The sequence below is a fragment of the Esox lucius genome, chromosome 22, assembly GCF_011004845.1.
Source record: "Esox lucius isolate fEsoLuc1 chromosome 22, fEsoLuc1.pri, whole genome shotgun sequence".
In the NCBI taxonomy this organism is placed as follows: Eukaryota; Metazoa; Chordata; class Actinopteri; order Esociformes; family Esocidae; genus Esox; species Esox lucius.
The window spans coordinates 24,295,228-24,320,134 of NC_047590.1; the positions used below are offsets into that span (position 1 = coordinate 24,295,228).

The 24,907-nt window shown below is 45.9% G+C and overlaps 1 protein-coding gene across 1 annotated transcript in view; it reads right to left on the reverse strand.

The window, feature by feature from the left end:
- Positions 1 to 3,482: 3,482 nt before the first annotated feature.
- cyyr1 (cysteine/tyrosine-rich 1) overlaps positions 3,483 to 24,907 on the reverse strand; it is a 31,256-nt gene continuing 9,831 nt past the window's right edge. The window contains exons 2-4 of the mRNA XM_010904391.3: positions 13,409 to 13,508; positions 5,500 to 5,660; positions 3,483 to 3,976 (exon numbers count right to left, since the gene is read on the reverse strand). Coding sequence (XP_010902693.1) covers positions 3,843 to 3,976; positions 5,500 to 5,660; positions 13,409 to 13,508 — 395 coding nt within the window. The 3' untranslated portion in view covers positions 3,483 to 3,842. The remainder of the gene's footprint in view (positions 3,977 to 5,499; positions 5,661 to 13,408; positions 13,509 to 24,907) is intronic.

The window sequence follows — 24,907 nt, forward strand, 5'->3', positions numbered from 1 at the left end:
AACTGTAAACAGTTTTAGTTTAGGCTTTCTATAACATAGCTACTGAATGATGTAGCCAGCAAAATTTTTTTCTACCCTGACCCAAAAAGCACGCACGTATGCATACTTAAAGAATCCCCAAGAAATAGTTGCAATACTGTATAACCGTGAACAGTTTGTTTAGGCTTACTATAACGTAGCTACTGAATGTAGTAGCCAGCTAAGTTTGTCTACCCTGACCCAAAAAGCATGCACGGTTGCATACTTCGAAAACCTACAGAAACAGTCGCAATACCGTAAACAGTTTTATTTTGGGCTTTCTATAATGTAGATATTGAAGGTTATAGCCAGCGAAATATTTGTCTAACCGGGATAAATCTTAATGCATGCATTGTTTAGACTATGAGGAGATTTGATCACGGAACCTATAGCTTCCAGTTCAGCTTCTCTAACCACTATGCTATTTAACAGGGTAAGTCAATCAATCACTCACTCGCTCAGTCAGTAAGAGACATTCGTTCTTCTAGGCCGGCTCCGGTTATTAGCTCCGGTTATTAAGTCCAGCAAAAAAACTGATGAAAACAAGCACAGAGTCGCTGCCTTTGCCTTAGTAAAAAAGACCTGTGAATGACTAACTTGTTCAGTTTTATCATTCATTTGAACGACCGGCAGCGGAGGTCTACTAACCATGGAACACGCTGTTAGTTTAACGTTTACAAATAAAAATAGTTCAAGACAGTGGCATTATAAAGATATGTTTGTAACAGATAATTGGACACATGGTAGGCCTAAAAAAGTATGTATTAGTTGATTTTTTTATTGTAATGATAAACACAGATGAAATTGTACACCAAGCATTTGCCTACGTAAAAATGACTTGTAAACAACTGACTCGTTCAGTTTTATCTTTCTATTGTACGTTCGTTTCGATCATTTGAACGACTAGCAGCAGTGTTCTACCCAACCATGGAATACGCTGTTAGTTTTATGTTCGCAAAAGAAAAATAGATCGAGACAGTAGCATTATAAAGACATTTACCAATGATAAATACAGAGGAAATCCTACACAGAGCCTTTGCCTAAGTAAAAATTACTTGTGAACGACTGACTTGTTCAGTTTAATCTTTCTATTAAAAAAAAATCTTTCATTTAGACGGCTGCCAGGGGGGTTGGGTTAGGGGGTTGGGTTGGCTGTAGGCATTACTGACTCAAATTAACAAAATGACTCGAAAGATTCAAACTTTTTACTGAACGCCTCGACAAGATCCGAGTCAATAGAAAGAGTCGAACTTCCCATCAATAGTTGCTAGGAAGAAGAACCAAACTGCCAATCTTAACTTTGCTAGAGATAACATTCACTTCCATAAACGCTTTGGTATGCCCATTGTCCATACAGATGAGTACAAAATTGGTTTTCCGTCAAAATCGCTGTTTGGCAAAAACCCAACACCATCTACCACCAAAAGAAACTTATTCCAACCAGTGTTAATTTTGTCACCTATGATAATCTTACTTAGAATTTCATCAATAAAATAAAAGTCACTAAATTAGCCCTCAAGTATTTGGACAACGCTTTCTGATTCTGCACATTATGGGAGGTAAGAGGTAGCCTAAATATGCATATTATTTCATGTTATTAAAGGTCTGTCATTTTAGTCAGTAATTGCAGCAGTTTTTTTCTTATGCAATAATGAATATTTAGGCTCCATTACTTCTGTCATATGCATGATCAGATAGCTTTTCTTAATTACAATAGACTTGTTGTCCAGAGTTATAATAGACATAGTTCACAAAATTAAAAACAACAAAAAATGACTAAAAGCTGTCAAAATTAACACTGAACCCAACAGCATGGTGGTGGTAATGTCAAGGTTTGAGGCTTATTTTCCTCCTCTGGAAAACCTTGTCGACTACACATCATTGACAGAACCATGAATTCTGAGGTATACCAAGAGATCCTCGAAACAGAACGTCAGCTAAAGCTGGGCCAAAAGGTATTCTTCCAATAAGACTACGACACAAGAAATTCAAGCAAATATACCAGATAATGGCTCAAAAAGTCCTGACCTTAAAGTTGATTGACAAATAAATTAATTATCCGCCAACACTCATTGAAAAACATATGTCAGCAACAGACAAAAATTGGCAAGTTTTTACAAAAAATAATGTATGAAAACAAACAGAAAACTAGATTTAAAAATGAACATGAATTCTTGTTAAAAATCTGTTTGATTAAGGTAATCTTTTTGGGGGCGTATTTATTATATATGTTTGGGCCCCCCTGACAAAATTGGCCCATGATTGAATGTACTAAACCCTGCTGTAAAATAGTCCATTACAACTGAAGTGGTTTTCACTGATCTGATCAGGTACACTCACCTAAAGGATTATTAGGAACACCATACTAATACTGTGTTTGACCCCCTTTCGCCTTCAGAACTGCTTTAATTCTACGTGGCATTGATTCAACAAGGTGCTGAAAGCATTCTTTAGAAATGTTGGCCCATATTGATAGGAAAGCATCTTGCAGTTGATGGAGATTTGTGGGATGCACATCCAGGGCACGAAGCTCCCGTTCCACCACAAAGATGCTCTGTTGGGTTGAGATCTGGTGACTGTGGGGGCCATTTCAGTACAGGGAACTCATTGTCATGTCCAAGAAACCTATTTGAAATGATTCAAGCTTTGTGACATGGTGCATTATCCTGCTGGAAGTAGCCATCAGAGGATGGGTACATGGTGGTCATAAAGGGATGGACATAGTCAGAAACAATGCTCAAGTAGGCCGTGGCATTTAAACAATGCCCAATTGGCACTAAGGGGCCTAAAGTGTGCCAAGAAAACATCCCCCACACCATACCACCACCACCAGCCTGCACAGTGGTAACAAGGCATGGTGGATCTATGTCCTCATTCTGTTTACGCCAAATTCTGACTCTACCATCTGAATGTCTTAACAGAAATTGAGACTCATCAGACCAGGCAACATTCTTCCAGTCTTCAACTGTCCAATTTTGGTGAGCTCGTGCAAATTGTAGCCTCTTTTTCCTATTTGTAGTGGAGATGAGTGGTACCCGGTGGGGTCTTCTGCTGTTGTAGCCCATCCGCCTCAAGGTTGTGCGTGTTGTGGCTTCACAAATGCTTTGCTGCATACCTCGGTTGTAACGAGTGGTTATTTCAGTCAAAGTTGCTCTTCTATCAGCTTGAATCAGTCGGCCCATTCTCCTCTGACCATAAGCATCAACAAGGTGTTTTCGCCCACAGGACTGCCGCATATTGGATGTTTTTCCCTTTTCACACCATTCTTTGTAAACCCTAGAAATGGTTGTGCGTGAAAATCCCAGTAACTGAGCAGATATACTCAGACCGGCCCGTCTGGCACCAACAACCATGCCACGCTCAAAATCACCTTTCTTTCCCATTCTGACATTCAGTTTGGAGTTTAGGAGATTGTCTTGACCAGGACCACACACCTGAATGCATTGAAGCAACTGCCATGTGATTGGTTGATTAGATAATTGCATTAATGAGAAATTGAACAGCTGTTCCTAATAATCCTTTAGGGGAATGTATATCGACACATGCTCTCACTTAAAATGGTTAAAAGGGAATCAATCTGTAATTTTAGGCAATTCACAGAAGTTCTTCCCCAACAACATTAAGCAAGAAAACATTCCAAATCACACCCACATGACAAGGTAAAAATGGTCCAGTCCATAGAGTCATGATAGGTGATCCAAAAGTTCAAACAGCAATATGTGCAGTGTACTTGGCAAGTCCACCACATAACCCATTCTGTGCACTTTTATTTAGGGTCAAGGGATTCTGCTCTTTGTTTATTCAAGTCATGTCAGAGGGCCGGCTTATTTTCGATTGCAGCCAGGATACGGAGGGGGTGGCGAGTAGTTGTCTGTCCTGGGTGGGGTGGGGCTATAGGGAGGGGGGCACACGGCCGGGGGGTACATCTCGTAATCATATGAGTACGGAGGTGGAGGTCCTAGAAAAAAAAGAATGCAAACAGAGAAAGAAGTGTGGACATTTTAGTGGCTGGAGAGGAAAAAATGCACATACATTTAAATACAGACCCATGACTTTACAAGTTGTCCCTGTAAACGAAAAATTGTCCATCGGCTTATCTAGTTAAATAAAGGTGAAAAAAGCGCCATTCGACCAAGATACAACCCGCCCTTTAGTTGGTAACTGGATTAGAGCATCTGCTAAGTTACTAAGTGTCAATGTTTATTTGGCATTTAGTTTGTTTTGGGTCATTGGAGGAATAACAATGCCCTCTAGTGGTGGAGTCATTGCACAGTAGGAGAAAAGGAGAATAAGATGATGTGGATTATAATTTATACGCTCACATGGAAAGGATTGGGTGACCGGATCCTCGATCAGGACTAACATTTGAATTGTTTAGCAGATACTCTTATGCAGAGAGACTAACAAGAGCAGTTATGACGCTTTTCCACTCTATTTAACCGGCTTGACTCTACTCGCCCCTTCTCGCTTTGGGAGATTTTCCACAGCATAGTACCAGCTTGACTACACGCCTCACCTCGGTTCGTTTTCCAGTGCACATAGTACCCTGTACCCGCCCATAGTGACATCCCAGGAAAACTCCAATGCAACACACACGAGAAACAATAATGGAGATATTGTACACCTGATTCCGGCGAAAGCCAGCATTTGCCAAGGAAACGTAAACCCTGCAGTGAACAGAAAAATCTATTGAATGAACTACATTTTCTTTTAAACTGACAAGTGTTGAACGTAAAGTAGCAAATCAAAAGTAACCTAAATCTGGATAACATGGTCACAGACCCTGTTTGAAAAACAGTGAAAATGTAGAATAGAATTATTGCCCTGCAGTATAAAAGATGACTCAACACCAACACATTTAAAACAACCTACATAAATCCTCCATCTTGATTAAAAGGTATAAATAATTGCCTTATGAATTGCCGGCTATAATACCACGCCGACTGACTCAAGAATCGTGCATAGGTCCATAGGGGAAATACGATCGCTTAAATTACGAGTCTGGTCCTATCCCCTGTCAATGAAATTAACCCATTTCAGTGTAAGGACCCCTGGGACAAAACAGCAAAGACGTGCCGTTCTGCTTGGCTGCACGCTTGTCCAATCAGAAGTCTTCCTTGTTTTCACGTCACCTTTTGGTATCGCCTCAGCTCGCTTGGAACCTCGACGGAGCAGGTACCAAAAAAGTATCTGGTACCAGGTACTATCCTAACTTTTGCCCAGTGGAAAAGCAAAAAAGGCGAGGCGTGTAGAGCAGAGTCGGGCTGGTACCATGCAGTGGAAAAGCTCCCAAAGTGAATAGAGTTGAGGCGAGTAGAGTCAAGCCGGTACCATGCTGTGGAAAAGCACCATTATTTGGAGTAAAGTGCCTAACTCGTGCTGACAACTACTTTTGGTGTCAGCTAAGGGATTTGTATCAGCAATCTTTCATTCAGTGACGTATGAATAACGCACACGTTTCTACGTGATATCTGGTCTTACCTGGGTAGCCCTGGCTCACAGTGTTGATATAAGAGGTGTTGAACACCCCGACACGTGCCCCTCTCCCATTCTTCACACACATACACACACAAAGGAAGAAGGCTGCCACCGCTCCCATCAGAAACACCACGCCAAACACGATGCCCGAGATCGCTGTGCCCCTGGAAATCAGACAGTGTCAGTAACCGAATGGCTTATCCTTTAGAAATGTTGTACTTTAGTTAAAGCTTGTACAGTATATATTGGCATATTCTGTCCTTGAGATAGGCAGACCTAATTTCTTCAAGTTAGTTGCTTTACTTGAGAATGTTTTCAGTCAACTAGTAACAATCAAGTAAATAGTGCATTTTTTTTAATTCAAGAGAAAATTACATTGTTGATAGCATGCATGTAGTTCCTATAGTATTCTTCACATTTGTACACTTCTCAAATAAATTAAGGGAACACTGAAATCACACATTGGGTCTTGACTGTACATTGTGTAATTCGTTGCGAACAAAATGACATAACAGTCAATGGAAACCAAAATCACCAACCGATTGAGGTTTAGATTCAAACTCACACCGAAAATCAGAGTAAACAATTGAAATCACAAGATGTTCCAACTTCCAACTGTAAATTTCTTCACGGCAACTCATAACGTGACTCAGTAGTGTGTATGGCCCCTATGTGCCGGTATGCTCTGCCGACAACGCCTGGGCATGATCCTGATGAGATGGTGGATAGTGTCCTCGGGGATCTCCTCCCAGACCTGGATCAGGGCATCAGTGAGCTCCTGGACAGTCTGTGGCATTACTTGGCAGTGTCGGATGCACTGATACATAACGTCTCGGAGGTTCTCAGTTGGATCCAGGTCTGGGAAACGTGAGGGCCTGTCAATAACATCAATGCCTTCATCATCCAGGAACTGCCTACACACTCTGGTCACATGAGGCCGGGCATTGTCCTGCACCAGGAGGAACCCAGGGCCCACTGCACCAGCTTAAGGTCTGAGGATTTCATCCCGATACCTAACAGCAGCCATGGTACTGCTGGCTAGCACGTGGAGGTCTGTGCGACCCTTCAAAGATATGCCTCCTCAGACCATCACTGACCCACCGCCAAACCAGTCATGTTGGATGATGTTGCAGGCAGCATAATAGTCACCACAGCATCTCCAGACTCTTTCACGTCTGTCACGTGTGACTAGTGTGAACCTGCTCATCTTTGAAGGGAATGGGGCACCAGTGGCAGACCTACCAATTGTGGTGTTCTCTGGTGAATGTCAATCGAGCTGCACAGTGCTGGGCTGTGTGCAAAGGTCCCACTAGAGGATGTTGGGCCCTCATGCCACCCTCATGGAATCTGTTCCTGACAATTTGATCAGAAACATGTACACCAGTAGCCTGCAGGAGGTCATTTTGTAGAGCTCTGGCAGTGCTCCTCCTGTTCCTCCTCGCACGAAGGAGCAGCTACCATTCCTGCTGCTGAGTTGATGACCTTCTACAGCCCTGTCCAGCTCTCCCTGTGTAACGGTATCTCCTCCATGCTCTTGACACCATACTGGGAGACACAGCAAACCTTGCGACGGCATGTATGAATGTGTCATCTTGGAGGAGCTGGACTGCTTGTGCAACCTGAATGGGCTGCAGGTACTGCCTCATGCTACCAGAAGTGACAAGGCCACTAGCAAAACACAAAACTAGAGAAGAATCAGTCAGTCAATTGTCTGTGGCCACCACCTGCAACACAATTCCCTTTTTGGGGATGTCTTGCTGTTACCTCTCCAGTGCACCTGTTATCACTTTCATTTGTACCAAAACAAGTGACACTGATTCACAATCGCTTTTGCTTCCTAACTGGACAGATTGATATCCCTGAACTTTAACTGACTTGGTGTTATACTGTGATGATTACGTGTTCCCTTACATTTTCTGAGCAGTGTACAACAACAAATAGATTATTTTAGTAATATGCACACAACATTACAGAGATATAAAACAATCTAAATTCCAAAACAAATGTTTTGTTGGGTCTCAGGGGGGTTGGCTATAATTGGCTAATTTTCTTTTTGTCAGAAAAGCTATGGCTAGATTTTAAACTAACACACTTCCAAATGAGTAAAAAATTAACCAGCTCAAATTAACCACTGGTCCTGCCCTCAATCACCCCCTGTTCAAAAAATGTTTCCACAGAAATACTTCCTTCCTTGCTTTGGGGTTATTTCATGCATTTTACACAAAGAGCTGTTAAGGAGCAAAATGAGGCAGCTCTTTCTGGTGAACAGAGCCAGACAAGCCAGCTCACCAAAATGTCTCCAAATGCCCATCACTATCAGCTAGTACAACTAAATCATTCCAACTAAATCAATTTTTCTTTAAGAAACCCTCCTGTTCTCCACTCATTACCTGTATTAACTGCACCTGTTTCAACTCGTTACCTGTATAAAAGACACCTGTCCACACACTCAATCAAACAGACTCCAACCTCCCCACAATGGCCAGGACCAGAGAGCAGGGATAAAATTGTATACCTGCACAAGGCTGGGATCGGCTATAGGACAATAGGCAAGCAGCTTGGTGAGAAGGCAACAACTGTTGGCACAATTTTTAGAAAATGGAAGAAGTTCAAGATGACGGTCAGTCTCCCTCGGTCTGGGGCTCCATGTAAGATCTCACCTCGTGGGGCATCAATGATCATGAGGAAGGTGAGGGATCAGCCCAGAACTACACAGCAGGACCTGGTCAATGACCTGAAGAGAGCTGGGACCACAGTCTCAAAGAAATTAGTAACACACTACATCCACCGTCATGGATTAAAATCCTGCAGCGCACGCAAGGTCCCCCTGCTCAAGCCAGCGCATGTCCAGGCCCGTCTGAAGTTTGCCAATGACCATCAGGAGGAATGGGAGACGGTCATGTGGTCTGATGAGACAAAAATAGAGCTTATTGGTCTAAACTCCACTCGCTGTGTTTGGAGGAAGAAGAAGGATGAGTACAACCCCAAGAACACCATCCCAAATGTGAAGCATGGAGGTGGAAACATGATACTTTGGGGATGCTTTTCTGCAAAGGGGACAGGACGACTGCACCTTATTGAGAGGAGGATGGATGGGGCCATGTATCGTGAGATCTTGGCCAACATCCTCCTTCCCTCAGTAAGAGAATTGAAGATGGGTTGTGGCTGGGTCTTCCAGCATGACAACGACCCGAAACACACAGCCAGGGCAACTAAGGAGTGGCTCCGTAAGAGGCATCTCAAGGTCCTGGAGTGGTCTAGCCAGTCTCCAGACCTGAACCCAATAGAAAATCTTTGGAAATGATCAGCTGAGGGCAACGCAAATTGGGGTTTAAATAGTTTGACTAGAGTACCTTGCCATGTGTGACAGAAACACAACCAAAATTCATATTTTTCTAAAAGTCCACGTCATGAGATATTCCTGAAGGCACATAGTCATTTTATCAAACAATCCATTATTCAGCTCGGTCCCAGTCTGTTGTCCGACTTTGTTGTCGTTTCATCTGACCTGCGGCCACATGTCTTGGAGCTGTCAACTGATCACCACCTGGTGGTGAGTTGGATCCGATGGCGGGGGAGGAAGCTGGACAGACTCGGCAGGCCCAAGCGTACTGTAAGGGTCTGCTGGGAACGTCTGGCCGAGTCTCCTGTCAGAGAGATCTTTAACTCCCACCTCCGGCAGAGCTTTGACTGGATCCCGAGGGAGGCTGGAGATATTGAGTCCGAGTGGACCATGTTCTCCACCGCCATTGTCGAAGCGGCCGCTCGGAGCTGTGGCCGTAAGGTCTCTGGTGCCTGTCGAGGCGGCAATCCTCGAACCCGGTGGTGGACACCGGAAGTAAGGGATGCTGTCAAGCTGAAGAAGGAGTCCTATCAGGCCTGGTTGGCTTGTGGGACTCCTGAGGCAGCTTACTGGTACCGACAGGCCAAGCGGACTGCAGCCCGGGTGGTTGTGGAGGCAAAAACTCGGGCCTGGGAGGAGTTCGGTGAGGCCATGGAGAAGGACTATCGGCTGGCCTCGAAGAGATTCTGGCAAACCGTCCGGCGCCTCAGGAGAGGGAAACAGTGCCCTACCAACGCTGTTTACAGTAGAGGTGGGCAGCTGTTGACCTCAACTGGGGATGTCGTCGGGCGGTGGAAGGAGTACTTCGAGGATCTCCTCAATCCCGCCGTCACGTCTTCTATTGAGGAAGCAGAGGATGAGGGCTCAGAGGTGGACTCGTCCATCACCCGGGCTGAAGTCACCAAGGTGGTTAAGAAACTCCTCGGTGGCAAGGCACCGGGGGTGGATGAGATCCGCCCTGAGTACCTCAAGTCTCTGGATGTTGTGGGGCTGTCTTGGCTGACACGCCTGTGCAACATCGCGTGGCAGTCGGGGACAGTGCCTCTGGGATGGCAGACCGGCATGGTGGTCCCTCTTTTTAAGAAGGGAGACCGGAGGGTGTGTTCCAACTATAGGGGGATCACACTTCTCAGCCTCCCCGGGAAAGTCTATGCCAGGGTTCTGGAGAGGAGAATACTGCCGATAGTAGAACCTCGGATTCAGGAGGAACAGTGTGGTTTTCGTCCAGGCCGTGGAACACTGGACCAGCTCTATACCCTCTACAGGGTAATGGAGGGTTCATGGGAGTTTGCCCAACCAGTCCACATGTGTTTTGTGGATTTGGAGAAGGCATTCGACTGTGTCCCTCGCGGCATCCTGTGGAGAGTGCTTCGGGAATATGGGGTCCTGGGTCCTTTGCTAAGGGCTGTCAGGTCCCTGTATGACCGAAGCAGGAGCTTGGTCCGCATTGCCGGCAGTAAGTCAGACTTGTTCCCTGTGCATGTTGGACTCCGGCAGGGCTGCCCTTTGTCACCGGTTCTGTTCGTAATTTTTATGGTCAGAATTTCTAGGCGCAGCCAGGGGCCGGAGGGTGTCAGGTTTGGGGACCACACAATTTCGTCTCTGCTCTTTGCGGATGATGTTGTCGTGTTGGCCCCTTCAAGCCAGGACCTTCAGCATGCACTTGGACGGTTTGCAGCCGAATGTGAAGCGGTGGGGATGAAAATCAGTACCTCCAAATCCGAGGCCATGGTCCTCAGTCAGAAAAGGGTGGCTTGCCCACTTCAGGTTGGTGGAGAGTGCCTGCCTCAAGTGGAGGAGTTTAAGTATCTAGGGGTCCTGTTCACAAGTGAGGGAAGGATGGAATGGGAGATTGACAGACGGATCGGTGCAGCTTCTGGAGTAATGCGGTCGATGTATCGGTCTGTCGTGGTGAAGAAAGAGCTGAGCCGCAAGGCGAAGCTCTCGATTTACCAGTCAATCTACGTTCCTACTCTCACCTATGGTCATGAGCTTTGGGTCATGACCGAAAGGACAAGATCCCGGATACAGGCGGCCGAAATGAGCTTTCTCCGCAGGGTGGCTGGGCGATCCCTTAGGGTGAGAAGCCCGGTCACCCGGGAGGAGCTCAGAGTAGAGCCGCTGCTCTTCCACATCGAGAGGGGTCAGCTGAGGTGGCTTGGGCATCTGTTTCGGATGCCTCCGGAACGCCTTCCTGGGAAGGTGTTCCGGTCCTGTCCCACCGGGAGGAGACCCCGGGGAAGACCTAGGACACGCTGGAGGGACTATGTCTCCCGGCTGGCCTGGGAACGCCTCGGTACCCCCCCGGAAGAGCTGGTGGAAGTGTCTGGGGAGAGGGAAGTCTGGGCATCCCTGCTTAGACTGCTGCCCCCGCGACCCGGCCCCGGATAAGCGGAAGAAGATGGATGGATGGAATTTCTCTGCCTACATGCTGTTCTGAAAAGAAGAGATGTTTTTGCATGCCTTCCTACAGGCTATAGTTCGTTAGGCAAAAATCTTTTGGTACATCTGAGGGTTGAGACTGCCGTGCCACCTCCGTTCAGATTTTATAATATTATTTTCCCCTCACAAAACCACTAACTCATCCTGCTACACGTCTTTTATATTTTAGCAGAAGATTGCAACAGGAGCCACATACTTCTTTAGAAAACCTATCATTCAGCGTTATTGGTCCAATTCCATCATCTAAAGCGAGTGTGTAGTCCAATCGCAATAAGAACGATTTACCTAGGAAAGGGATATGTTTGTATCTCAAAGACTGATTTGGTTCACCACAAACTCGACATCCATCCACAGATTTGGATGGGGTATATTTGGCGATTTTACTGCCATCTTCACTTAGCTAGTTACTGTTGCACTGAAGGCATTATTCTCGTGAGCACCTGTATAAGCCCCTCCCAAGAGATTAATTTGATTGTGTTAACATGTTTTGAGAGGTTAGCCCAGGCAATGAATTTAATTGAGTTAACATGTTTTTTTCCCAACCCTTTGCAACAAAAATCCTGTATGTTTTTCCCAGGCCTAGCAGCAAGCCAGGCATGGTTTAAGAGGCTAATTGCGCCCTAGCAGAAAGGATTCTCAAATGTGACACACTGAATATGTTCAATGCTTACATGGGACTAAGATAACGGCCCTCATTTATGAAACCTCAGAAAAGATCTCAGATTCGAACGTGTGCAGAGACTTACAATCATCTACAAGTGTGATTTACACTTAAATTAGATAAAGCCGTGGACGAGAGGACGCGGTGCACCAGTCCTTATTTACATATGACACACCCAGAATTTATACGGTTGTGACGATCATCAACCTATGAATTGACAGCTTTCAGCATAAATTATAGCCTGAAAAGGCTAATTAACCACTCGTCATTCTCCATGAGAAAATCAGCACAGTTACGGAATACTCATGTCTCAGCCCAGAGCCGAAGTACTTTAGAAGAGCAAGCTCTGACATCATTAGGGTAATTGCTCGATCCAGAACCACTGGTTTATTCATACACTCACAAGATAGTTTAAGACCTGTTAACTAATCAAGATGCCAGCCACCAAAATTATAGTGACCATTTATGATCTCCAGCTATGTTGATACTATAGGAATGAGTAATTTGGAAAAAGCAAGGCAGAGCAAGTTTGTCCAGCGTTTTACATACACAAAGCCAATTCAAACCAACAGAAATAAGATAGAAAATGCAGAATAAAGACAAATAAATAATGCATGAATACGATAGTTGTACAATATTTAATATTGTGGTATGTTTGTATGTGTTATATTCCTCATCATCATATTTTATAATAATATATAATATAATAATTGTGGTTGTAATTACTGAGGCTGTTACAATTGTTGTTTTTCATGATAATTATGGTCTTTTTGTGAATCAAGCATTCTTATTTTTTGACATTGTGTAGACCAATCTCCAACCAGACGTGAGTCTGATCATAAGGATACAGCAGATAATATTGATGAACACCAGCTCTGTCTGTGAAATTATCGTACAATAATTTTAAGATCAAATTTGATTGTACGCACGTTTCATGAATGAGGGTCTCTTCGCAGTATTATTTAAAGCATTGGTTCAATGGTGGCATGTAGAATGTGTTTTAACAGACTACATAGGTGGGATGGTGAGAAAGAGAACATGGAAAGTGGGCTAGGGGCAATTTCTTGTTAGCTAAGTGGTAAAGTTCAAAGCTTAAATCTCATGTAGTGATCGCGGAGTAGTCATACTGGATGTGGATGTGTTCATGTGCTAGAGAAGTTGAGAAGGTCAGTGTGTGTGTGAAAAGGTTTCCCCACATTTCCCCAAAATGTGGTTAAACTACAACATTTTTATCCCATTTCCTGTTGCAAATAATTGTATTATTTGGTCTAATGTTAGGAAAATATTACAAATGTCCTAAAAATAGGATTTGTAACATAAATCCTTTTTGTGTCCTCATTTACACAGCCAATTTGTGTGTGTGATTATAATGTGTGCACTTAGGACATTCCCCACAAAAGTGTAGTAGGACACTTGGTCATATAGCCAGTTGCATGTGTTTGTCCATGTATGATGTGTAGACTTACGACAAGACATCCCCCACATAAGCGTAGTAAGAGCAGCAGAAAGGCGGGTTGCCTTCACAGCAGTAATCCACACAGCCATCACACTGAGCCTCACTTTGGCCTGTGAAACAGACAATACATGTTATTTGGTAGAGCGGAAAACAACTTGAAATGTGTTTGGTCAGGGTGGAATAATTACTCCTGTTGCTGTGGGCTGCATGCTTTCGGGATATGTCCATTTTAAATCACCCAATCATACAAACACCATGCAAAATAAAATGAGTGTCCTCAAAGAAAGCATAAATACTAAATAAAAAAAGGCCTTCATTAAAAAATCTAACGTTTACTTTAACAATTACTTCAAGTTTAAAAGTGAATGGGGAGCAGGTATAGTAGATACTCTTATCTACATAGGCTATTGCACTGAAACAGCAATCACTCTCTAACCAATTTTAAATATGGGGAAATGTCACTAAGTTTAATGCTTTTCAAAGAAGTCCAGCACTACAGTAAAACCTTACTGCAATTAAACTCACAAAACAATAATTAAGACTTCCACTCATCAGAGTGTATGTTTAAAGATGTTCATTCAATTCAAAAAGCACTTACATTTCATATCAAACTTATAAAACAAGAAAAGGAACAAGGCAAGTGTGACAACTGCGACCTCTGCTGGTTCACCTCCCCCTGCAGTGGGCGGGCCCCAGCGGTCGACGTCACCGGCTTTCTGACACCACCGTCTCATCATACATTTCACCTGTGTCCCGTTTAGTGCACCTGTTCCTCATCATCGCTGTTTCCCCCCGGTATATATGTTCCCTCTGCTCCCCCTGTCTTTGTGTGTGATTGTCTCCGACTGTGTCAAAGAGCTGTGCGACGCTTCGTACCATATATATTGTATATTTCTCCTGGATACCATTAAATATCCTTCTACCACGCCTTCTCCTGCTCCTCCTTGTTCCCAAACCCCGAAGCCGTGACAGAATCACACACCAAGACTACAACAAGGATATGGAGCCTGAAGGAGCCACAGGCGAGGTCGGTGTTGCGGAGGCAGTTCAAGTACACTCGACAATGCTGGCCAGCCTAGGCGCTGCAATGGACAGCGTACTGAAAGCGGTGCAGCGCTTAGAGCTGAGCCAGCGGAACCCCGCAGCACCGGCCGTCTCTACGCCTCCCCAAGCCACGCCGCCCAGCACGGGAGCGATGGCCATTCCGCTACCCAGGGCCTACGACGGGGCGGCGGACCGCTGCCAGGGTTTCCTGCTGCAACTGGACATCGCGCTCCAGGCATTGTATCCTGCGCCGACCGAAGCCCAGAAGATCTCTTCACTCGTCTCCTGCCTGTCCGGGAGAGCCCTGGAGTGGGCCACCGCCGTTTGGAACTTCGAGCAGCCCACCCAGGGCAGCTACGCTGAGTTCACCCGCCGCTTCCGAGTCGTGTTTGACCATCCGCACGAAGGGAGAGAGGCGGGTGAACGACTGTTCCACCTACGGCAGGAGACGAGATCGGCGCAGGAGTTCGCTCTGGAGTTCCGGACCCTGGCAGCGGGATCGGGGTGGAACGAGCGGGCTCTGATCGACCACTACCGGTGTAGCCTACGCGAGGACGTCCGGAGGGAGCTGGCTTGTCGAGACGTGTCCCTCTCCTTTGACCAACTGGCGGACATCTCCATCCGTCTCGACAACCTGCTAGCTGCCCGAGGACGTCCCGGTAGAGGCCCGCCCGTTCCACCCTGCCAACCCGTCACCGCCGTCCCCGTGGAATTGGGGGCGGCTGCACTGCCGGGCAGACGTCGGGGAGGGCAGGTGCGGAGTGCCTCCAGGGGGCAACGAGGCCGTAATACTGCACCACGCCGCACCTCCCTCCCTGAGTCAAGAGGCGACAGGCAGGGCACTTCCGCATCACCCCAGGTAGCACATGCACATTCGCCACTAACCTCTTCCCTCTCTATGTGCACTGTCCCTGTTAGGTTCCCCGGATTTCCGCTGCTTGCCCGGTGTAAGGCGCTGGTAGACTCAGGCGCAGCCGGGAATTTCATGGATAGGTCTTTTGCCCTACGGTCGCACATACCCCTCCAGGACCTCGACACCCCCCTGCCCGTGAGAGCTTTAGACAGCCGGCCACTAGGGTCCGGTCTGGTCACGAGTTGCACTGTTCCCCTCCTCCTGATTACCGACAGCCGACACAGCGAAACCATTACATTCCACATCATCGACTCTCCCACGTTCCCAGTCGTTTTAGGTTTCCCCTGGTTGTCCCTACACGACCCCTTCATCTCCTGGTCTAGTCGACGTCTGTCGGGGTGGTCGCGGAAGTGCCAGGGTAGGTGTTTGGGTGTTTCCGTTGGCTCGACCTCGGTGGAAAGTCCAGACAGTGCGCCTGCCGTGCCCATTCCCCCCGAATACAGGGACTTGGCTACGGTTTTCTCCAAAGCCAAGGCTGCTGTGTTGCCACCACACCGGCTGGGGGATTGTGCGATAGACCTCGTTGACGGAGCCGCACTCCCGAAGGGTCACGTGTATCCACTGTCCCGCACCGAAACGGAGACTATGAACGCCTACGTTGCGGAAGCGTTGGAACAGGGCTACATCAGGCCCTCCAAGTCACAGGTCTCCTCGAGTTTCTTTTTTGTGAAAAAAAAGGACGGTGGTTTGCGCCCGTGCATCGATTACCGGGCGCTGAACAAGATCACCATTCCGTTCCGCTACCCTCTCCCTTTGATCTCTGCGGAGGTGGAGAGGATGCACGGGGCCCGCTTTTTCACTAAATTAGACCTCAGGAGTGCCTATAACCTGGTGCGTATCCGGGAAGGAGACGAATGGAAAACCGCTTTTAGTACCACGTCTGGCCATTACGAGTATTTAGTGATGCCGTACGGGTTGATGAATGCTCCTTCAGTCTTCCAGTCCTTCGTCAACGACGTATTCCGAGACTTGTTGTGCGAAGGAGTGGTAGTGTATATTGATGACATCTTGATATTCACTGCCACCCGCGCCAAACATGTCTCGTTAGTGCGCAGAGTGCTGGCTCGACTGCTGGAGCATGACCTGTACGTGAAAGCCGAGAAGTGTCTGTTTTTCCAGTCGTCTGTGTCCTTCCTGGGTTATCGCTTTTCCAGCACAGGTGTGGCTATGGAGGAGCCTCACATTGACGCCGTGCGTAATTGGCCGACCCCAACCACGGTTAAGGACGTGCAACGTTTCTTAGGCTTCTCCAATTACTATAGGAGGTTTATCCGGGGCTTTAGCCAGGTAGCGGCTCCGATCACCTCCCTTCTGAAGGGGGGGGCGACCCGGTTGCGGTGGACCGTGGACGCGGAGCGGGCGTTTGTGGAACTGAAACACCGTTTCACCACCGCTCCGGTCCTGGCCCATCCCGACCCGTCGCTCCAGTTCATCGTGGAGGTGGACGCGTCCGATTGTGGGCTCGGTGCCATCCTCTCCCAACGGACGGGGTGTCGTAACACGCTCCGTCCCTGTGCCTTCTTCTCCCAGAAGCTCAGTGCGGCGGAGCGGAACTACGACATTGGTGATCGTGAGCTGCTGGCCGTGGTTCGAGCTCTGTCGGCGTGGAGGCACTGGTTAGAGGGGGCTAAACACCCTTTCCTCGTCTGGACTGACCACCGGAACCTGGAGTACATGCGGGCAGCGAGGAGGCTGACCCCTCGCCAGGCAAGGTGGGCTATGTTCTTCACCCGGTTTGTGTTTACTCTCACCTACAGGCCGGGGAGTAAGAACGTCGGGGCTGACGCGCTGTCCCGCCAGCATGACACGGAGGAGAGGCCAGTGGATGATGCTCCCGTGCTCCCGGAGTCATGCATTGTGGCACCGGTGGTATGGGAACTGGACGCGGACATCGCCGGAGCGCAGCGCGACGAGCCCTCTCCGCCCACATGCCCTGAGGGCCGTACGTATGTGCCGGCGTCTGTCCGCGACCGCCTCATCTACTGGGCGCATACATCTCCCTCCTCCGGTCATCCTGGCATCGGGCCAACAGTGCGCGCCCTGGCCGGTAAGTACTGGTGGCCCACTTTAGCTAAGGACGTCAGGGTATACGTCTCTTCCTGCTCGGTGTGTGCCCAGAGTAAGGCACCCCGGCACCTACCTGTGGGCAAGTTGCACCCCTTGCCCATTCCACAACGGCCATGGTCCCACATTTCTGTTGATTTCTTGACAGATCTCCCCCCTTCCCAGGGCCATACCACCATCCTGGTCGTTGTGGATCGGTTTTCGAAGTCCTGCCGCCTCTTGCCTCTGCCCGGCCTTCCTACTGCCCTACAGACCGCGGAGGCCCTGTTCACACACGTCTTCCGGCACTATGGGGTGCCCGAGGACATCGTGTCTGACCGGGGTCCCCAATTCACGTCTAGGGTGTGGAAGGCATTTATGCAGCACCTGGGGATCTCGGTCAGCCTGACCTCGGGCTACCATCCCCAGTCCAACGGGCAGGTGGAACGGGTCAATCAAGAAGTGGGTAGGTTCCTCCGGTCCTACTGCCAGGACCGGCCGGGGGAGTGGGCAGAGTTTCTGCCGTGGGCAGAATACGCACTGAATTCTCTGCACCACTCCTCCACGGGCGTGACGCCTTTCCAGTGCGTCCTGGGCTACCAGCCGGTCCTGGCGCCGTGGACGCCGAGCCAGACCGGTACCCCTGCGGTGGACGACTGGTTCCGGCGGGCAGCGGGCACATGGGAGGCAGTACAATCCCGCCTCCGGCTCGCTGTCCGCCGTCAAAAGACCAATGCAGACCGCCACCGCGGGGAGGCCCCGGTGTATCGGCCGGGCGACCGGGTCTGGCTCTCGTCCAGGGACCTGCCCCTCCGCCTGCCCTGCCGGAAGCTGGCCCCGCGGTTTGTGGGGCCTTTTAAAGTCCTGAGGAGAGTCAACGAGGTAACATATCGGTTACGCCTTCCCCCCGACTACCGTATTAACCCCTCGTTTCATGTGTCTCTCCTCAGGCCGGTGGTGGATGGTCCCCTCCAGGGGTGTGAGGTGCGGGAGGTGCCCCCTCCCCCTCTGGACATCGAGGGGGCCCCGGCGTACTCTGTCCGCTCCATCATTGACTCGAGGCGCCGGGCGGGGGGCCTCCAGTACCTCGTGGAGTGGGAGGGGTACGGCCCGGAGGAGCGGAGCTGGGTTCCGGTGAAGGACGTCCTGGCTCCCGTCCTTGTCCGCGACTTCCATCGGCGTCGGCCGGACCGCCCTGCTCCGCGCCCCCCGGGTCGGCCCCGAGGCCGGCGTCGTCGCGCGGCTGGGGCCGCGCGTCAGGGGGGGGGTACTGTGACAACTGCGACCTCTGCTGGTTCACCTCCCCCTGCAGTGGGCGGGCCCCAGCGGTCGACGTCACCGGCTTTCTGACACCACCGTCTCATCATACATTTCACCTGTGTCCCGTTTAGTGCACCTGTTCCTCATCATCGCTGTTTCCCCCCGGTATATATGTTCCCTCTGCTCCCCCTGTCTTTGTGTGTGATTGTCTCCGACTGTGTCAAAGAGCTGTGCGACGCTTCGTACCATATATATTGTATATTTCTCCTGGATACCATTAAATATCCTTCTACCACGCCTTCTCCTGCTCCTCCTTGTTCCCAAACCCCGAAGCCGTGACAGCAAGCCTAGTTCAGCCGGCACTCGTTCAGAGGGGATTCCTTTTGTTGCCCTCGCTGGATTTATACCGGGTTCTCCTATATGACAGGTTGTCTTTAAACACTACACCACTAAGCTATAGTGTGTTGGTATAGTGTGTGGACATTAGATCATTTGATCACACATAGGGATGCAACGACTGATTTTGATGGTACGATTATAGTCTGCAACCTATTTTCTGCAGGTTTTGCAAATAGGATTTCCGTCATCTTGAACAAGCCCATTCTTTAATTTTCGTACCGTCTGCAGGTTGGGCCAACAATATTTGTTTAATTTTCCTCACTGCAACCATTGTTCATAAAAGAATAATGTACCATAATGTCCCTATTTTCAGAGTGAGAACAGAAACACTAGGTGTAACTGAACCTTTATGGTTACAAAACCGTGATGTTTTAAATCGTGGTAAATAGTGAAATAGGTTAATCGCTGCATCCCTACTAACACATTAACATCACGCCAACTTTGAATATTTTGCTAGACACCATTAAGCCATTTTGTTAAACTGACTAACATTTCTTATTAAGTATACGTCTACCACAGCCTTTTGACACTGGCCGTTTAAACAGCTTATTAGCCAGTAATAGGCTTACGAGTATCTACTAACTTACTACTTGGAATAATCATTAGAATTGAGCAATCGCTAGCGAGACTGAAGAAGAAACTTTACACTGTCAAAGCAATTTCATTTCATGGAACAACAACGTTTGTTTCTTTCATTTGTGTATGACATCGTTATTGTATCAATCAATATAGGTGACAGGAACTGACTTTGTGTGTGTGTGTGTATATGTTTGTGAGAGCAGAATAAAGCTGAACCATTGAATGTTACAGCAATGCACTCCCGGACAGCTGCTGGTATAAGAAATAGAATCATTGAAAGAATACATTTGACTACTTGACAACTTCACAGGGGTGATGCGGGGACAGCGGTCTCCAAATTAAACCACATTTCAAATAAATATAGAAACATTTAATCTTAAAATGAGCCATTACTTGCAATCAAGCACATTAGGACACATAATTGTGTTGTTCCATTTGATAATTATTGAGTATTTGAATGCATATTTGAATGCAGCCCATAGTCTCCATGTCCTGAATTAAGATTTAGTAAGGTAGAGTGTGCCCTGCAAATCTTTAAACCAAGTCACAGGGAAGGGCGTGGCTATATGGGCAGCTGCCACCTTTGAAATAAGCCTTGCCACCCCAATTGCCACCCAAAATTTTGACCCGAAGAATTATTACATTACTAAGAAAGTTCTAGCTCACGTTGTAATTGATGAAAATTTTAAATAAAATGTAAAAGTGACATTGTAGTTTCCACAGAGTGATTTCACCATGGCAACCAATATTTTTTTCAACCAATCATCACACATCACATGATTTGCCACTAGCTGAGGCCCAACTAAGAACAATCAAGATTGGGCTACATGCAGGTAAGCTTGCTAGTTATCGATAGATAGCTTTAGCTGACTTATTTAGTGCTTAACTGAATCAAACCTCTCTGTTTTGGATAGTGAGCAACTGGCGCTGGAAAGTTTTGACCTCCCAATAGTTCAATAAAAATGCACCTTATCGCTTTTTGAGAACCCTGATCAATAACATTAGGTTTTACATTATGGCTGCATTAGTGCTGAAATATATTTTTAACTACTTGCTCTGCGCACAAATAATACACTATTTGTTTATTTAGGTAGTACTCATTAGCGCAGAAGTTAGTGATTTTAAAGGATAGGCTACTTCGCAGTTTACTTTTGTCTACCGGAGGTAAGGCAAGCTTTCTGGCTAGCTTATTACACATCACCAACAATATGTTGATCTTGGAAGAATCACACGTTTTCAAAATCAGAGAATTGTATAATCAGGGGTTGACATTAAAACATTTTACAACATGTTCTTAAGGCAAGTGTGTTAAGTTCTGTATGGTTCGTTTTTGTTTTGTGCTTCTGGTTTTGTACATAGCCTGTTTTGTTTGGTTTTTGTTTCTGAATGTGCCTTGTTCCGATTGTTTTCACACGTTTAGTTCTCGTTAGCTCCCTATACAGTTTGCCCTCTTCTGTTAGCCCTTTGTCAGTCATTCTGTTGTATGCCTAGTTTATGTCCATCCCCACCACCAGTCCGTGTATTTGCCAGCCTGCCGTTTTCTTGTGTTTTTCTTGCCATCCGTTCCATTACGTCTTTCATTGCACTTTGTGAAAACTCCAGTCCTGACAGTGAGACTGTGTTGAATGTACTTTCATTGCATAATAAAAATGTGGTAGGCCTATGACAAAGGTGAACATTGGTGACTAGACTAGCTAGTACGAATCCCAATTGCATGCCTACCTAATTAGTTAGCTGCCTTATGCAGCAACAACCAATGCTAGTTAATTAACGCTGCTGGCTACATACTTTTCGTAGATACTGAATTTGGGATTTTCATTAGTTGTCCCTTATAATCATCACAAAAGAAATAAACATTTGAAATATATCAGACTGTGTGTAATGAATGAATGTAATATACAAGTTTCACTTTTTGAATGGAATTACTGAAATAAATAAACTTTTTGATGATATTCTAATTTTATAACCAGCACCTGTATTTCACATGAAAACACCTGCAAAGTAATTATGATATACAATTTTCATTGAGTCATCATAATCATTAAGATGTATTTGTTGTTTGCTGTGTTGTGCGTGTCACAGATCGACAAATGAAGAGAAAGGGAGACATTTCAAATTTCTTTAAGAAATTGAGGGAGGACGATGGTGAGCAAGGAAGAGAGCAGGAAAGGCCAGAACAAACAGTGGGAGAGGAAGCAAAATTATTAGAGAAGGATGAAGTGGAGGAAGAAAAGGATGAAGTGCAAGATAGGGAGGCTGAGGGCAGTGTCAAGGCTGCACCTTACAAGGAGTCCAGTAGGACCGCATGGTAGGTTAATTTAGCAACAGCTGAAAACTTTAAATATTTGTGATTCATGTAAGTTCAATAAGGGCAATTACATGTTTTTGTAAACTTTATGTTGCTAAGAAATTACAAAGTACTTCAGGAAATAAATAGTCACTGATTACTTCATTAGGTAATACCTTCTAAGTATCATTTTGGACCACCTTTGCCCTATGACTGCCTTAATTATTTGTGGTATATCACTGGATATCTTTTTATTGTGCGGGTAAATCCCAGTAGATCAGCACTTTCTGAAATACTCAAACCAGCCCGTCTGGCACCAACAACCATGCCATGTTCAAAGTCATTTAAATCACCTTTCTTCCACAATATGATGCTTGAATTGAACTTCAGCAGGCTGCTTTGTCCATGTCTACATTACTAAATACACTGATTTGCTGCCACGTGATTGGCTGATTAGATACCTGCGTTAACAAGCAGTTGAAAAGTTGCACCTAATGAAGTGGGTAGGTGGTGTATAATTTGGTCCCAGAGTAATTGTAAGTATTTAGTTCTTGGCATGTGTTATACATTTTGTTCAGCTTTTTTGTAGATATATCCAGATCCATTTGCAGTCATTCCCAAAAAGGAAGTGCAAAAAGTTTTCGCAGTGAGTGGTACAAAAGACATACAGGGCTAGAGTACTCACAGTCTAAGGAAGCTACATACTGCTTTCCTTGCAGACATTTCTCACATGTAAATGCTGCTAATAGTGTGTTTAATTCATTAAATGGTTATTCAAACTGGAGGAAGACTACTTATAAAGAAGCCCATATCAATGCAATGGCTACATGGGTTGAGAATAAAATAATGGAGGAAAACAACATCACTATTAGGTCTGACGAAGGATAACCATAAAGAAAGGTAAAGGAAAACCAGAACTATGTTAAAACCGGTCACAATGAAACAAACAGAGGGAATTTCATTGAAATTTTACATTTAGTTGGTAAACAGGATCCAAATGTGAAAAATCAATAAACACAACAGGCAAGAAATGCACAATACACAATACAAAACCATTCAAAATGAAATCCTTCAATGCTTAGCAGGAATAAGTACAAGATGAAGTATCAAAGAGGTGAAAGAGAGTGAACCATTTGCTGTTATAGTTATATGTGCTGAGTTACTATTATAATGGAATGGCATGAAAGGTTTTTGAAATTCCAAGAAGCAGAACAGTTAGATGCTGCAGGATTAAAAAACAAAAACAATAATCAGATGCTTAGAGAGATGTGGATTGGAGTACAGGAGAAATCTTGTAGGTCAAGGGTATGATGGTGCTTGAAGTGCAAAGGGAGATGTTTTTGAAGGTGCACCAAGATAACTCCAAAGGTAAAGTGACACCAGGTGGGCCTGCCAGTATGTAGCATGTCAAAACCTAATGGATTGTTTGTCAGCAGTGAAAAGAGGGACATTTCTGAGGATGGTCACCCTGGTAGAGCTGTAGAAGCTAGGGGGCTACTTGCTCAAATTGATTTGAATTTCATAGGGATTCTGTCAGTCTTTAAGAAAGTTCTTGGTAGCACAACATTTCTGTCAGACATGCTTCAGTCACCCAAACTAGATCTTTCAAAAGCAGTTGATCTCATTGAAAAACAGAAGACTACCGAAGTGAGGCTTACTTCAACAACCTCTGGGGAAAGATTATAAATATGTGAAAATTGCAGCATTTCAACAGCCTCCAGAAGCGAAAAAGACAACTAGCCAGAACACTGCAAGGTTGGGTGGTAACATCTACAGTTGGACAGCTCAATGAGGTAGACAGTAAAGATGCCTTTAAATTACATGTGTACTACCCAGTCATTGACTCCATGACTGGAGAGGTAGATAGTTTTTGTGAAACGCCTAACTATGGAATCATGAAAGGTATCCAGGCACTTAACCCCTCAAGCACCAATTTTTTGGATGAGAACAGCATTGTCACCATAGCACAGGCTTACTACTCAGATGTTGTGGACCTGAAACATGATTTAAATCACAGCAGAAGGATTCTTAGCAGGAAAAAGGCAGATGGACTGGACACTCCTACTACTTTGAGTTTCCTAGGTTTTTGGAACCTATTAAAGAGGTCTTCTTTGAACTTTTCCATCTGTAAAAGATACAGTGGATATAAAAAGTCTACACAACCCTGTTAAAATGCCAGATTTTTGTGATGTAAAAGAATGAGAAAGATAAACCATGTCAGAACTTTTTCCACTTTTAATGTGACCTATAATGTGAACAATTCAATTTAAAAACAAACTGAAATCATAGAGGGTGAAAAATAAAAAATAAAAACCTTAAAATAACCTGGTTGCATAAGTGTGCCCACCCTCTTATAACTGGGGATGTGCCTGTGTTCAGAATTAACCAATCACATTCAAACTCATGTTGAATAGCAGTCATTACACACCTGCCACCATTTAAAGTGACTCTGATTAATCACAAATAAAGTTCAGCTGTTCTCGTAGGATTTCCTTGACATTTTCTTAGTTGCATCTCAGAGCAAAAGCCAAGGTCCGCAGGGAGCTTCCAAAGTATCAGAGGAATCTCATTGTTGAAAGATATCAGTCAGAAGAAGGGTACAAACAAATTTCCAAAGATATACCATGGAACACAGTGAAGACAGTTAGTGTCTTAATCAAGTGGAGAAAATATGGCACAACAGAGATATTACCAAGAACGGAACCTCCAAAATTGATGAAAAGACAAGAAGAAAACTGGTCAGGGAAACTTCCAAGAGGCATACAGCAACATTAAAGGAACTTCAGGAATTTCTGGCAAGTATTTGCTTTGTGCTACATGTGACAACAATCTCCTGTATTCTTCATATGAATGGGCTATGGGGTAGGGAGCAAGACGGAAGCCTTTTCTTACAAAGAAAAACATCCAAGCTCAGCTGAAGTTTGCAAAACCAAACATCAAGTCCCCCAAAAGCACATGGGAAAATGTGTTATGGTCTGATGAAA